The 16098-nt window shown below is 48.2% G+C and overlaps 1 protein-coding gene across 2 annotated transcripts in view; it reads right to left on the bottom strand.

Annotated features, from left to right (window-relative positions):
* Positions 1-4865: 4865 nt before the first annotated feature.
* Dusp27 (dual specificity phosphatase 27, atypical) overlaps positions 4866-16098 on the bottom strand; it is a 30681-nt gene continuing 19448 nt past the window's right edge. For both annotated transcript variants that reach the window (XM_031388260.1, XM_031388270.1), the window contains exons 5-6: positions 14180-14397; positions 4866-8105 (exon numbers count right to left, since the gene is read on the bottom strand). In XM_031388260.1, the coding sequence (XP_031244120.1) occupies positions 5341-8105; positions 14180-14397 (2983 nt within the window). In that variant the 3' untranslated portion in view covers positions 4866-5340. The remainder of the gene's footprint in view (positions 8106-14179; positions 14398-16098) is intronic.

Genomic DNA, 16098 nt, shown 5'->3' on the forward strand with positions numbered 1-16098 from the left:
CCCTCTCTCCCTCCTTCTCTCTCTCTCTCTCTCTCTCTCTCTCTCTCTCTGAATCTGGAGTTCATTGGTTCAGCAAGACTGGTTAGGTAAGCAATCCATGTCCGCATTCCCAGAACTGGGTTTAGAAGTGTGTGCCCCTGCGCCAACCTTTTTATGTGGGTTCTGTCGACCTGAGCTTGGGTCCTCATGCCTGCATGGAAAGGACATTACAAACTAAGACATCTTACTGGCTCTCAGATTTTGCCTTCAGGAATCTAACAATAGAGTAAAGGAATCCAAGGGGATCTGCTGCGGACTTGAGGGGTGTGTTCACTTATTCTGCAGGTAGCTGAGTGGGTGTTAGCTGGAAAGCCTGGCTCCTATGTCAGCTGGTCCCTATACACAGCTCACAGTTGTCACAAGGACAGACATGTCTGAAGATGACTGTTAGCATATGCAGGACCTGTGAAAATAAAACTGTGTTGTTCATTACCCTCACAAGAACAAATGGCTATGTGGATTCATACTGAATTTGGTAGGTATCTAGGACCATGGGATGATTTTTAAATATAGACTTTACAGAGAATTCATGAGAGTGGAAGGAGGTGTGTTTCTAGTTGGCACCTGAAGCAGATCCGTGGCACCTTGCCGAGCACATGGGGCTGAAGAATAACTTGCCACAGGAAAAACAAGATTGGCATTCCTTTAAAGCAAACTTGAAATCACAACTTGGAAGAGGAGGTGATCCTAAAATCAGGTATATATCTGTGTTTAAGGGTACTCTCACAGGGGATACGATGTAGCATATTAGGCAACTGATGGATTGCAGCACGACTTTGATTGACTTTTCATTGGTTAGCAACGGTTCCAAAGCTAAAAGTTTCAGGGAATCCAGAGAAATTCATATTCTCGATTGTGGGAGCTATCTGAAACACTGAGAGCAGGGTCTTCACAATCAATACATTATCAAGCTTGCCTTAACAAGTGCATGGATCCAAAGGTCCCCGCTCTGTTGCCTGTCTTCTGTTTGTTCTCCCAGAACCACACCCCCTCTTCTCTCCATCCTGGCCCAGGCTCGGTGCACTGGGTGTACCAACTTCCCTAACCCTGGACTTTGGTAGCATCTGACCTATGGGGACGCGGAAAGCGATTAGAATAAGGAAGGGTCTTGTCTGTCAGGCTGAGTGTTTTAATTGTTTCCCCCCCTCCAACCCCCAGCTCTTTCTGTGAGTAGCCCCCTCTCCTGGCTCACAGGTGCAGCCTTGCTGACTGTTTTAATTGTTCCCCACCCCCCAGCTCTTTCTGTGAGCAGCCCCCTCTCCTGGCTCACAGGTGCAGCCTTGTCCCTGCGTGCACAGGTGCCCTGTGGTTTTCCACACCTTGCCTGCGCCTTTGTAAATAGTCCCTTAAGAGATTTCCCTTTTGAACTGCCCTGTTTGGGTGTGGCTTTTGTTTCCCGATGGGACTTTCCTGGGAGATACCTCTTGTCTCTAGAATCCCAGCTGCCATGTTTTCATTTTACCTGCCGGGCTTCAGCTTGGGTGGAAAAAAAAAAATATCACGCCCCTCCCCCACCTCACCCCTATTCCACCTCAGAGTCCTGTGCAGGACTCTACTGTTGTGGACAGCCTTTCTGTACACAATTATCCTAGGAGCTTTCTCTTGATGTATTCTAGGTTACTCAGAAGGGACAAAAGCCATCTTCTTCCCATAAAGCAAAGTCCTCGCTCTCTCTGAGAGTTGATTCTATATAGCCGAAATTGTATTTCGAATATTATTTCCTAACAGTGGGCTAATGTGTTCTGTGCCTGTATTGCTTTCACTGAAGCCTGTCCACATTTGTGGAATGGTGCTGGCTTGGAGATGGTCCCCTACTTTAACATGTCCCTTGTTGTGTCGTAGCTTTCTGTCTGTCTTGGTGTGATGGTTTGTATATGCTTGGTCCAGGGAGTAGTACTATTAGAAGGTGTGGCCCTGTTGGGGTAGGTTGTGGCCTTGTTGGAGTAGGTGTGTCACTGTGGGTGTGGGCTTTAAGACCCTCATCCTAGCTGTTTAGAAGCCAATTTTCTGCTAGCAGCCTTCAGATGAAGATGTAGAGTTCTCAGATCCTCCTGCACCATGCCTGCTGGGATGCTACCATGTTCCCACCTTGATGATGATGGACTGAACCTCTGAAGCTGTAAGCCAGCCCCAATTAAATCTTGTCCTTAAAAGGCCTTGGTCATGGTGTCTTTTTACAGCAGTTAAAACCCTAAGACACCTGGCTCACTGGGTATCTCTCCACAGACAACTAGACCTTCCTACTGGATGCTCCTAGCATGAGATAAGACAGAGGATATCATCTTGCTTTAGGGCACTGTCTTGGTTAGGATTTCTTTGCTGTGAACAGACACCATGACCAGGACAACTCTTACAGGCAAACATTTCATTGAGACTGGCTTACAGCTTCAGAGGTTTTATTATCATCCTGATGGGGAGCATGGCTGTGTGCAGGCAAATTTGGTGCTGGATCTACAGCCAGTCAGGAGAGACTGTGCATCTCACTGAGTGTAGCATGAGCATATATGACCTCAGAGCCCGCTTTGGCCACACCCCCTAACAGCACCACTCCCTATGGGGCAAGCATTCAAACACATACATCACCACAGGTACCTACCTCATCCATATTTATGAATCCTCCCAGACTTTAGAACCAGCTTCTTTTCTCTGTTTCTCAGCCCTGAGGTAGTATCGGTTTCTTGTGGTTACTGATACCTGATATTTGTCTCCCTTAACCCTCACCCATGCCTGTGAGCACGATTTCTGCACCAGAAGAAGAGTCCATAACTTTTGGTTCCCAGCTTGTTGGCTATCTCTCTGTGTTCACCATCTGCTTCTTGGGGCGGCTTCCACTAACCTCTACCATTTAATTTTATTTAGGGACTAAAGCACACTGTCACTGCCTATGAGCCTCAGTTAGAGTCTCACTTCACAGATATTTCTCCAAGCTCATCATAAACCAAATGTAATTTTCATTGATTTGATTTCTAAAAAAAATGTATTCTGGACTCCAGGAATAAGCTGAATTCTCAGAATTTTGAGTACAGAATCCCTAAGCAGCTATGCCTGGAGTCGCTGCAGGCTGAGGCATTTCCTTGGGGCTGGTCACTGATCTTTTTCTGGTGGACTTCTAGTGAGCTGCGCTGGTCTTCTTGTTGGCTGTGCAAGCCATTATTGTCCCTGTAATGTAGAGCTCAACCGAAGGTGTATAGGTTGTCCCTTGGTCTGTTTGTCTCAGGCTTACATTCAGGGCTGGAGAAAGTTAGACAATGTAGAAATCAATACACTGTCACTGTCTGCCTAACATTCATTCAGTAAGATATGAATTGGGATTGACTAGGAATACTTTCGATTTTGAAATGCATCGATGTGAGTGAGATTATTTTATATATTTTGGAGAGAGATCAAGAAAGAGAGAGATATGTAAAATAATTGGCTTTTGGTGGAAAGGCAAAGGGACTTCACTCGATGATACTCTAATTTCTCCTTTCAGAAAATTGAAATCCAAAGGTAGATAGCCAGCTGGTTGTGCGCACATCAGATGCCTTCCCATATGAATGAAGTAGGGGGAACATTGAGCTCTCTCACAGACAGAATGTATGGCATGTATAGTGCCAGCCTTCTTGCAGGGGGTAAATTAGAGTAGCATCTTTATGCATGATGGAGAGACACGCTAAGCCTCAGAAATTAGGGGCCTGGATCTGACTGAGTGAAAGTAGGCAAAGAAGGGAAAGGGCAAATGGAGGAGGGGCTGAGCATGTTTCTCAAGGCTTCTCTCTCCTGCGGTCAGTGGAGGGAGATTAAACCATGGGCAAAAGAGTGGAAGCTGGCAAGTTAATCCAGCTGCATCGGTGGCACTTTGTGCCCTTCTGGGTTTGTGATGCTCAGGTTGGCCCCCATCTTTGCCTTAGCGTTGTCTTGTGTGTCTACCGTGCTATGTGTGATGCTGAATTCCCACACAGGAGGGGTGTGTAAACACCGGGTCCCATGAGTCTCAGCTTTGGACATGATTATTACTTATTATTTCTCTCATTGGTGGGTCCCTCTTTTTTCCCTCTCACTAATCATCTCTTTGCCACTTTTGTTCAGGAGTTTGAACTGTTGATGGAGGATGCCTCCGAGCCCTGCTTGGCTCCTCGTGGAAAGGCTCAAGCGCAATCTTTGCATTCTTCCCTTCAGAGAACGGAACTTTTAAGGACATGCCCTGTGGATGGCATCTGTAATGGATGCTTCCTCATCAGATCGAAACGAGAGAGTGAAACGGGCCTTGAATGTTTTTGCTCAGCACTAGTTCGGGGAGACACAAGTTCAAGTCCTGCAACGTCACTAATTCAGCTGTGTTTTAGAGACATGAGAACCTTGGAGGGAAAAAGGTTAAACAATTCTCGCCAACCTAGCCCACACAAGGTTCAAAGAAGGACAAAGTAGGCTATCCCTTGCATTATTACGTGGCTCTTCAGTACATCAAAGGCAAGAATGGCTACTGGCTCTCATTAACAAATGACATCCTTACCACCTTGATTACAGCATCTCTCCGTCTCTTCTGTGCTTATTTTATTGCCGTTCTTAGGGGACCCTCTCTACCTCATATGAGCAAATGTATTCTCTACTTCCTTAGTTTCTTCTGTTTCTCTCAAAGGTTTTCTAAAATGGCCTCTGACTGGCTGTATCATATCCTAAACCCTCTCTCATTCTCTTCAGCAATGAGACAACCATGGGTGTTTAAAAGACATGGCTTTCATGGACTATACCGCACACAGGTGGGGCTGGCTCACAAAAACCTAGTTGTGTCTTTTCACACGAGGCTCCTCTAACAACCAGAGTTATAAATGACCAGAATGAAGAAATATTTGACAGCATATCAATTTAATGCCAGTCCAGAACATTGAAAAGAAGGCTCCACAGCCGAGCATTGGCAAGGAGAGGCCAGAATGGCCACAGAATCGATCACCTGAGTCTCATTGCAAAATTCAACAAAGAGAACCACAGTCTGCAAGTCCGCTCTTTCCCTGTGGCTTTGTAGACTCACTTCTCCACTCTGTGATGGACACTGCCAAATAGGGAAGGGAAACACGAAAGCTTAGAGGGCCTCGGGGGACAGAAAGTGTCAGCTGGTCCAGAATTTGGGCCTCATATGGATGGCTCTTCTTCCTTCTCCTCCCAACTGCATGTCTGGGCTCTTTCTACTTGAATACTTGCGTTTTTGCACATATGGAAGAGTTTGTCTACCTGCACACCCCTTGGCAGGTCCTGGTAACCTGTTCCCAAGCCCCGTGTTAAGTTGAATGGCTTCTTCCGGTATTCCCATTGTCCTCATTTAGCTCAGTCCTCCCTCCTCCTTTGCAGTTTGGTTCTGGTTTCTTCTTGCCGCTTTCTCCAGGCGGCAATGATGGCTTCATCATCCATTTCTTCCTCCTCTTGCCGGTTAGTGCTTCTCCGATACTGGGACTGACGCCCAGACGCAAACCTCCCTTCCTCTCGGTTTTCTGTCCTCTCCTTCTCTCCCTCCTCTTCAGACCTCATGAAGCTCTGGGTGAATTTCCTCTTGGCCCCAAACTCAGCGAAGTCTGATTTAGATGACTCTTCTACATCTTCCCAGTCCCCGGGCCTGGTCCAGTTTGGACGCCTTGGCTCCGGGGAGTCCTCCCCATCGGAGGGTTCAGGGGTCTGGCAGAAGAAATAGGGTTCTGGGCTCTCCTCCCGGGAGCTCGAGGTCTCGCTGAATGTGGACTTGGAGAACTTGTGCATCTCTCTGGCCTCCTTGGTGGTGGAAGACGAGAACCGTGAGGTGTTTCGCACAGTGTTGCCATTGGCCTCGTGGAAAGAGGTATCCTGTTCCTGGGACCTCGATTTGGAGAACTTGTAACTGCAGGCTTTAGACTCTGTTTCCCGGAGCAGCGAAGACCTGGTATATCTTCCTCTGGGGCTTCCAGACCAATCACTTTGAGGAGATTTTTCTTCCACCCTGAGGCCACTGAGCCACGTATTAATACTGCTATCCATCTCGTTGCCCACACTTCGGCCATTTCTATAGTGATCGGAGATGGCCAGAGAGGAGGAGGCATCTGTTTCAGGCTTCTGGGAATTACTGCGGGAGGAATACCGGAAGCTTCCAATGGCACTGTCTGTGTCCTCGTCCCTGTCACCCAGGCTGATGTCCTCGTCATCCTTGGCCGCCTTCTTCTTCTTGAAGAGAGAGCTACGCTTATTATCAGAGGCCAGCTTCTCCATTTTATACTCGGACATCTTCTCCTGCAGCTCCATTTGCATCTCTCTCTCCTTCCGGCCCAGCTCCTTCAGGTCCACGTTGTCAGCAAAGAGGCTGTATATGGGCTTGCTGGTCCCCCTCACTTTGTTCCCACTGCCTTCAGCTCTGGAGGTCAGGGAGCCGGTGGAGGACAGCACAGACTGCACATCGGAGCTGGGTCTCCCCTGGCTAGGAGGCGGTAAGCAGCCACTCAGGGAGGTGCTGAGCACGGAGAGTTGGTCATCTCCAAGGCCACTGGCTGCTGGAGCTGCCCTCATGCTTGCAACAGAGGGCGAGCGGGACAGCAGGAGCATTTCGTTTTGCTTCTGGGCGAGGGTTTCATTGACGACATTGGCAATCCAGTTCTGGATACTGGCAATGGAAATGGTGTCTCCAGGCCCCACCGGCAGGTTGGGCAGGGGGGTGGTGGGCATGTTACCTGCAGGCTGCGTCGGGTAAGAACGGTGGCTCTGGGTGCTGAGCACGGACGCTGTGTCCCCATCCCCGCTGACCGAGGGGGCTGCGGACCAGAATGCAGACAGGGGGATACTCCTACTGGCGGTTGAGCTGTCTGCCTCCCAGCTTCCCATGGACTGGCTCTCCTCCAGTGTCTGCCTGCTTCTCTCCAGTAACTCCAGTCTCCGTTGTCTCTTCTTAGCTAAGGCCGTGTCCTCTCCTTTGCTCATCTCAACCACTTCCTCCTTGTTCTCACTCCCCACCTTTTTCTGGTGCTTCAGTTTCCAGGCCTGGTAGGCTGTCAGGTTGACATCAGAGAGGTTCTTCTCTCCTGCCGCTGCCTCTTCTGTACCAGGCTCACTGCCCCCATCTCCCGCCTCTGAGTCTTTCTTGTGAAACCCAAACTGGATTCTCTTAACCTTCCACCTTTCCAGGGCAGTGAGCTTGTCTTTGTTCCTACTGCAGAAGTTGTAGAAGGAGCTAGCCTCGGACAACACGCTCTCCTCATCGTCCTCTCGGACCCTGCTCCCTGCCTCTGAAGAATCTGCATCCAGCTCCTCTCTCCTGCTCTTGGAGCGGTACTTCCGGGCAGCCTCCTTCTCGATCTCCACCAGCCTCTCGTTCCACATGTCCCAGGTGCTCTCCGTGGACTCGGAGTCAGAGCGGAGTCTTCCGCGGCGGCTTTGGCTGCGCCTCTCCAGTTGCTGCTTCAGGACCCGGATGTCATGGCTGCTCACACTCTCAGAAGCACTGCTCTCGCTTAGGGTGTGTCTGCGCCTTCTGCTGGGATAGGAGTTCTCGTCCTCCTCCTCTTCCTCCCTATTCCACCGCTCGCGCCCCTTGGCTTGGTACCTCTCATTTCGGCTCTGCCACTCCTGGATTATCCTTTCCACATCCTCATCCTCATAGTCGTCCCCATCCTGTGCGGAGGACGTAGAATAGCTACCCTTTCTACCCCGAGCTGCCTCCCCCTTGGCGAAGCCCTGCCCTTTCCTCCACTCCTCATACAGCTTCTCTTCCTCCTCTTCATCAATGAGGGTGACTGGCTTGGAGACCTGGCTGGCCTTCCCCAAGGAGGAGCCGCTCAGGTGGCTGGTGGCATCATCTTCTTCTTCCACCATCAGTGAATTTACTCTAGCACCCAGTGTGCTCCCGGCATCCTCCTCGGTCTCCTCATCACCTTCCTCCTCTTCCCTCTCCTCCATCAGTTTCTCATTGAGCTCCCGTAGCTGTTTTAGGAAGCCGTCATTGGGGTAGATAGCCCGCTTTCTTCGCACCGTCATCAAGGCCTCCAGTATGGCCATGCTGTGGAAGATCATCAGGTAGGCGACCACCAGCACTGCTGACCTGCTGATGCCCATTTCACTGCTGACCAGGACCTTCCCTAAAAAACAAAACGAACACGAGACAATGATACAATTTCTGGGTTTCCTCGTGCTCTTTTTCTAGTGTGCTGGCTCGATGTGTTGAACTTGATGCGTTTGCTTTGACTCAGGTCACATGGGGCTTGTCCCACGGATATTAAAGAGAGTGCCTCCCCCCACTGTTGTTACTTCTGAAACACTGGGGTTCATTTCTATCTTCCCCCCACAAACTCGTCCTCATCTTAGAGAGGAGAGATTATGGAAGCTGGGAGACAGAAGACAGGATCACAAAGCTGGAAACTTCTCTTTACTGCATCCTGTAAGCCGCATCCCCACCATCGGGGCCCTGCAGGATGCTGACAGCAATGGGAACTCATTGGCTCACAGATCCACAGATGCACACTCCTCTTTCCACCGGGACAGATCTAATTTTTGGAGAGTTCTTTCATTTTTTAGGGTAAAGTATAACCTACTGCCTCCAGTGCTTCTATGCTGATGTTCTGGGATCAACCACAAACACATTTGTATGAAGCAGACCCTTTGTACAAAGGCCCTTACAAACAACACTATCATATTTGTTTTGCTTTGTTTTGGTTTTCTGAGTCTTTTAAGCATTTCCCTCCTGACTACAGTCACCCTCTCCCAATATTAAATCAAAGCATGGAACTATTAGTTAGTTAGTTAGTTAGTTAGTTAGTTAGTTAGTTTTCATGAGGAATTGTTTTCAGGATAGAACAAGGTATTTCCAGTTTAGACAACTCACATAGAGTAGGTTCCCTCGTCACTTGTCCTGGACACCTAGCCTAGCTCACACTAGCTATACTGACCATTTTTTTTACTACTATAATGAAATACCCGAGGCAGGTTACTTTATAAAGAAAGTATGAGGTTTTTTTGGGGGGGGGAAGGGTTATTATGATTCTGAAGGTGCATCATCTAGAGGGTGTATCTAATAACAGCCTTTCTGATGGTAGATTCCTGAGGCAATAGTGTCAAAGGGTAAAAGATTTGAAGTGTGTGTGTGGGGGGGGGGGCATGTGCCCCTCATCTCTGCCTCTTAAAAAGTTACCAAGATTAAGTCGTGAGGCCACAGTATGTCCACCTTAAAGACCTGGTCCTCAGCCTCTTCTAAAGGCTGCATCTTTAAACTCTAGTGTTAGACCAGTTTCCACCCTCTTATTATCTAAAAAACCCAGGTGGGATTAATTTTCAGGTCACAAAGCCCTGGGAGGGGGCACTCAGCCATCTAAACCATAGCACTGCTTGCAGTGAGGACGACAGGTCAAACAGTGATCCTACAATCTTCTATACCAACCGAAATCTATAAAACTTGAAAAAAGAATCCCACCTACCACTAAGTCACGTCTCTCATCTCATAGTATGTCTTAGGCATAAGGATAACTTCACAAATCCCTACAGATACTTTTGGTCTATATGGTCTGATCTTCCAGCCTACGGAAGCTTCCAGAAGTCTCAGCTGTACCATTCAGCAGACATGTTGTCCCCTGGCCTCCCCTTCTGCTTTGCATCTTTCATAAATGTGACAGACACTCTGTCAGTACCTTCATTCTAATGGCTGTTTAAGATGCCGCCTGAGACCCCTGGAGACCTTCTTCCGGGCTGCCATCAATCTATTTGCCAACAGCCTTTGGAGATGTTTGCTAAATCGGCAGGAGTCCTAGCTGATAATAGGAACAGGGGATGATTCTTTTATGATTGTATTTTTTTTTTTTTTTGCGCCGGTAAGGCCGTGTCTTTGTCGCAGAGGTCAAAGACTGAAACCTGAATGGACCCAGGACCCAGTGAGACTGCTCTCGCGTGGAGCTGGCAGCCACTAGAGGGAGGTAAGTGAGGAGCGCTAAAATAATAAAGGTCGCTGTTTCGCTTCCCTACCACACCTGGGCCCACTGAGGGCCTTTTTCTTAACCTTCTGGCCGGCTCACAAACTCCTCCTCTTAGGATCCAGACCAGATTCTGCACTTGTCCTTTGACAGGCCAGCTCACTTTCAGGACAGTACTGCCTAGTCTTCCTCATAAGGGCACTGAGTCCTGCTTAGACACAGTCTAGCAGAAAAGCAGGTCTGGCATGGGGGCAAGGTCTTCCTTTGCTATGTTCTTTGTCCTCTGCAGAACCTCGGGGAAGCAGCCTGAAGGACAAGGAGAGGCACGGTGAGCGGGGCCTTAGGGTTTCCACTCACTTCATCCGAGCAAAAAACGGGATTTTTCTCTGTTCTCTGCTGTGTGCAGGGCCCAGGCAAAGGGAGCGCTCACGGGACAGAGCTTGTCTAGCGTTTGGGAGGACCTGGGTTTGATCCACAGCACCACGGAAGAGGCACTGAGCACAACTCCAGTGGGTACCCTTCATAATGAAGTAAAAACAACTATATAAAGCAAGGCAGGGAGATAGGGGGAAATTATGGGGACACGGGAATGGGAATGAGCCCCCGCTGAAGCCTCTCACCAATGGGGATCAAGAGTTCCAGCACTGTGTAACAGTGCTGCAAAGATGGTCCACATAAGAATAGCATTCCTTTCATATATGGGCAGTCTGTTAAGACAGCAATGACATAGGACTAAGGATGTATGTGACCTCGGACAGGCTTCATTCCTCTCCCTGACATTTTTCTGAGGATCTCAAACAAGTCTATTAACTTTGGTTACAGTATAGACACTTAATGCCTGCATCCCCAGGGAGCTAGAGTTTTACCTTATCAACAGCAATCCTCCTGTTCCGTGCCCCTCAGGAACCTCCCTGAGGTCTCATTTAAACTTGAAACCCTTTAAAGGTAATGGCTTTGGTACCCTATCAGAATGGCGGTGGCGTGTGTGGCGACTGTAAAGGCAGCCAAGTGGCTCTCTGTCGGAGCAGCCAATGCCCGTGCTCCTGGGGGCACCTCGCTTTCTTCTTAAGCCCCTCTTTTCTATCAACCCCTGTTTTGAAATGTGTTTTTAAAAAATGTCTTTTAATAAACACCAAGCCTGCCTCTGACTGGCTCCTCCTGAAATTCTTTTGTGTCAAGGATCTGCTTATGCCTCTGTGGAGGTCCCCAAAAGATTAAGGGAGCGCCTCAGGCTGATGTGGGTAATGGTATGGAGCTGTGCCACTGTCCCTGCCACCACTGACAGGATGAAAACTTTCTATCAATAAAATGGCTCCAGGAAGATGGCCAACATACACAGCCATCACTTTGTTTAGCAACTGGGATGACTGGTGGGTGGAAGGCCCATCTGGCTAAGAGTCCTGTTTCAAAGATTTAAAGAGTGTCACCCGAGGCAGGGCTGGGCTGGAGCAAGACTGTGTCTACACCTTATCTAGCCCTTAGTGTGCTTTTTTCCTTTAAATTGTATGTTTGTACTGTATGCTCCCAACCCATAATTCCCTCCCTTTCTTCAGAACACACCTCTCTCCACACCCCAAGGAGAAAGTGCTTGCCCAGAGGCCATTCGACTAGCTGTTGTTGTTAGGACTCAAGGTAGGTAGATAGCCAGAGCACCAGAGTCTACCAGACAAATTCCCCAGGGTTTGGAAACAGGCCTGAAGCAAATGACTAGCTAAGAGCGGCCTTCTTATCTGACATAGAGGGAGAAAGAAACCAGAAACCAGGAGCCCTGTGATGGTCCGGTGTCTCCTCAGGCCATGGGGGTCCTGTCTTTAAACTCTTTCTGTGTCTCTTGGTAGCATTGGCTTCCTTTAGCATATGCTTTTCTGAGGACTTGGAGCTAATTTTGCACTTACTAGCAAAATCTATGTCCCCTGCCCCTGTATGTGTGTGTTGTATTTATTATTTTTTGAGACAGGGTCTTGGTATGTAGTAGCACCTAGCCTGATACTTGCTATATAGCTAAGGTTGGCTTGGAAGTCAAAATAATCCTTTATCCTCATCCTCCCACGTGCTCGGACTACACACATTTGCCATCTCTTTGGGATAACAGAGTTTTATTTTCACACAGAGGCAAAGCCAGAGAACCTGTCTAGGAGTCTCCACTTCTCAGTCTATAAAATATAAACAGCAGCATCCATCATGGGACCACTGTGAAGGGAACTGGTGTTCCTTCTGCCAGCGCATCCTAGAGCAAAGGGAAGGACGCCCCTGGGGGAACTAGTGCGGTTGTTCTGGCGAATGCAGGGGGTGTTGACTCAATTCCAGAATAGGGAGAGGAGAAGCCCCACAAGGTGAGCGTGGGGCTCCCTGCACAATGGCCAAGGTTTAGCCTAAGTGGCTCTCGACCTGTGGGTCTCGGCCCCTTTGGGGTTGCATATCAAGATCCTGCATATGAGATATGTACTTTATGGTTCACAACAGTAGAAAAATTACAGTTATGAAGTAGCAACAAAATAATCTTATGGTTGGGGGGTCACCACGGCATGGGGAACTGTATTAAAGGGTCGCAGCATTCGGAAGGTCGGGAATCACTGACCTAAGTGGATTGGCACTGGTGCCTGAATTCTAGGGGCTCAGTGGGTGCCCTCCATAAGCCAAAAGCTGGGAACTCCCTGCTCCGCGGTGCAGCATCTTCTTCCTGCACAGGTCTGCTCTAGCTGTGATCTAACTTCTGCCTAAGCTCCCTGCCTTCTATGGAATTCATGCTCTCCTCTGTGATAGCCACATGGCATCCATAGCCCGTGCCCTGCTTTCCAGCCCTTTCTGACAGGAGGCTGGCCCCTGGCTGCGGGACACAAAGGAGCAAAGGCTCCTTGCCTTTGACACAGATATTGACACACGCATCCCACATAGATAAAAAGTCCTGCATCTTAAAAAGTAAGCCAGGTGAGTAGCTCATGTGTGTAATCCTGGCATGTAGGAGGCTGAGGCAGGAGGATTGCCTCAAGTTGAAGGCCAGCCTGGGTTACATAATGAGTTATAATACAGACCAGCTACAGAGTAAGATGCTGTCTCTCTAAAACAAACAAACAAAAAAAATCCCAGGATTTCTTTTTTTTTAAAGCATCGAAAGGAAAAAAAAAAACTCTTTGTGTCTGTGCGGGTAATAAAATTTACACATATTCACATATTCTCTGTGGGTGGGTATTCTCCATTAGAAGCTCCCAGTCCTGGTCATGGGTGGTGGCAGGCTATGCCCTTTCCTGGAATCACTAACAATATTATTCTTATGATGGTGGCAGTGATTTTTAAAGCATTTGTCATGGGGCAAGCAGTAGGCTACATAAATTTGTTTCTAAGTTTTTATCCCTCACAGCAACATTAGCATTATTATGTACAAGGATGCTGTGCTCCCAGGGGCAAGGAGAAGAGTTCAAATACAAAGCTAGTTACTCATGGACTCCAGGACAGCCTGCACTCGTACTGCCAGGCTGTGGTCCTTGAAGGGGCACAACCCTGTCATGGAGAAGTGTCCAGAACCCTGGGCTCTCCTACGGACTCTGGTCTAGTCCCACGACACCTCACACAGCTGACATGGCCCTGCTTCATTCCTTCCTACTTGGCCATTCTCTAAGGCAGAGGAATGACTCCTGGGCCAACAGTCACCTCAGAGTGCTGTCCTCATGGGCACTCTCACTTACCCACGGACTCTGTCCCCGACCGACCGACCCCTCAACCCTCAGGTGCTGTGCTAATTCAGCCCAGTCTTTTGATTCCTGAACACATCAAACTTGGGACTTTTGCACGAGCTGTTCCCTTAGCCAAGAGTGCGCCTCTATTTTTCCCCCTGACTTGCTCCTCTTCCCCACAGAGCTTAACTGTCCTGTTCTTAGTCAGGTCTTCCCCCTCCCCCAGCGCCCTCAGGGAGGAGTCTACCACTCCAGGGTGTCACTCTAGTTACTTTCTGCCTTGCATTCACCATGGCTCCCTTCCCTCCTCTTCTTCCTTCCTTTTCTCCCATCTCCCCTAACTCTATCCTTCCTTCTTTAATTTTCCTCCCCTCATTGGCTAGTGTAAAATCTACTGCACCTCAGGAGAGTGGGGGAATAGCCCTCGCCGCCTGTTTGGCCCACAGAATGAATGGTCATTCTTTCCCTTCTCAGAGAAAGCAACCAGGAGAAGACAGACATCCCCTAGGCAATCAGGAAGTTTTTACAACATTTCCCCACTGGGGGATTTCCATCAGCCTGGAACCTGCAGGACCTGCTCACCTCTGTAGGTCAGCAGGGCTTCATCAAGGAACTCAGCTGCCTTCCGGAAATGCTGGGAGATGTCCACCTCCGGGAAGTCATCCACTTCCACCCCCAGGTACTGGATCTCCAGGCCAGTGTAGAACTCAGGACCAGTGTAAACACCTGTGCCGTGCGCGGCATTCAGGATGTGGGTGATCCCCAGCCTCTTGAGTCGACCCTTGTTCACAGCCACGCTCCTGGAACAAAAGGCAGGGCGTGGTTGCCACTAGAAAGATAGATTACCAGTATGATGGGAGCACATAGCTGGGCTAGTGCTCCCTCCTATGCCCCTTGTGGTCTGGGGCTCACTGTTAACACCTTTAATAAAAGAGGGGCCAATGCTTTGGGCTACAGCAAGATAGAAAAAAGACAGGCGATTGGTTGGGGAAGGGCAGGGAGAAAACGGAGGATAAGACTAATATATTAGAAATGTGCATGCTTCAAAGCATAAAGGTGGCATAAAAAGTAAAATTAAGGGCCCAGAGAGATGGTTCCATGCTTAAGAGCACTGGCTGCTCCTCCAGAGGACCCAGGTTCTATTCTACCATTTGCAATTCCAGTCCCAGGAGATCCAACACCCTTTTTTGGCATCAAAAATGTATGTGGTATATAGATATACATTCAGACAAAACATGCATACAAAATATTTAAAGTAATACATAGATGGATAGACAGACAGACAGACAGACAGACAGACAGATAGATAGAAGTCTTGCACTCTAACCACCCTCTTCTGACCTTAGGCATGTACATAGTGTATAGATGTACATGTAGACAAAACATGCATACAAAAATTTTAAAATAATAAATAGACATATAAATAAATAAATAGAGTCTTGCACTTGGCATTACATGCTGTGTTTTTCCCAACCTTTACACGCTTTATTTTATTTTATCCTTATCATAAACTGAAGCGGTAGAAAGGGCAGTTACTTTTATATCTGTTTGAAGATTATAAAAATGAATTCAAGAGCTTTTACCCACGGCTTGAAAGGAAAAAAAGACCAAACAAGGTCTAGTGTTCAGGGCTCTTTCTTTTGTAAGTGGAGCTCAATTTGAAGAGCCCCTGAGGACAGCTTTGCTCAAAGAACTGCAGAGGCCTTTAGCTAAGGATATCTGGAGATGGTGGTGACCACGGAATAAATGCTTCAGGACCTGGACATCTAGTTAGAAGTCACTTAGGTCTTGATGATCTGAGAATCAGGGTCTGGGCAACTGATCAATTCTGTGATAGAGTATAAGACCCAGTATCCAAAGCTGTTCCCACACCGCCTGCCCTGGGGCCCTAACCTCCATCTCTCAATTCTGGATCTAAGGGTAATTGCATCAGGAAGATGTCTCATTAAGTAGCGAATGAATCAGCAAAAATTAGTTTCTCAAAATAGCCTACTGGTACCAATTATGCACCAAGAAGACCCCGAAGAGATGGAATGTGATGGCTTCTTGTTTTCACTTCAGCAGTCACTGGTTAACTTAAACTGAGTTTTGTGATTATAAGAACAATGTCTGAGAGACCCATATATTCCAAAAGAAACCCAAAGGAGAGAACAAAACCACCTCTCGGGGACTATAACATTTCATCACATTTCTTTCTAATGTGAGGTTTATGAGAATGTACACACACACACACAGAGAGAGAGAGAGAAAGAGAGAGAGAGAGAGAGAGGGAGAGAGGGAGGGAGGGAGAGGGAGGGAGAGAGAGAGAGAAAGAGAGAGAGAGAGAGAGAGGACCTTACCAGCATCACACTGTATACACACACTATTATTTTACTGTATTGTGTGCATTTTTATTATTGTTAACCTTGTATGTACACGCTCATGGGTGCTGTCAGTAGCTCCTGGTGTTCTCTTGTCTGGTTATTAGAGATGTGATGGGTGGTAGAAATGATGGAGCTGGC

The sequence above is a fragment of the Mastomys coucha genome, unplaced genomic scaffold (assembly GCF_008632895.1).
Source record: "Mastomys coucha isolate ucsf_1 unplaced genomic scaffold, UCSF_Mcou_1 pScaffold1, whole genome shotgun sequence".
Lineage (NCBI taxonomy): Eukaryota > Metazoa > Chordata > Mammalia > Rodentia > Muridae > Mastomys > Mastomys coucha.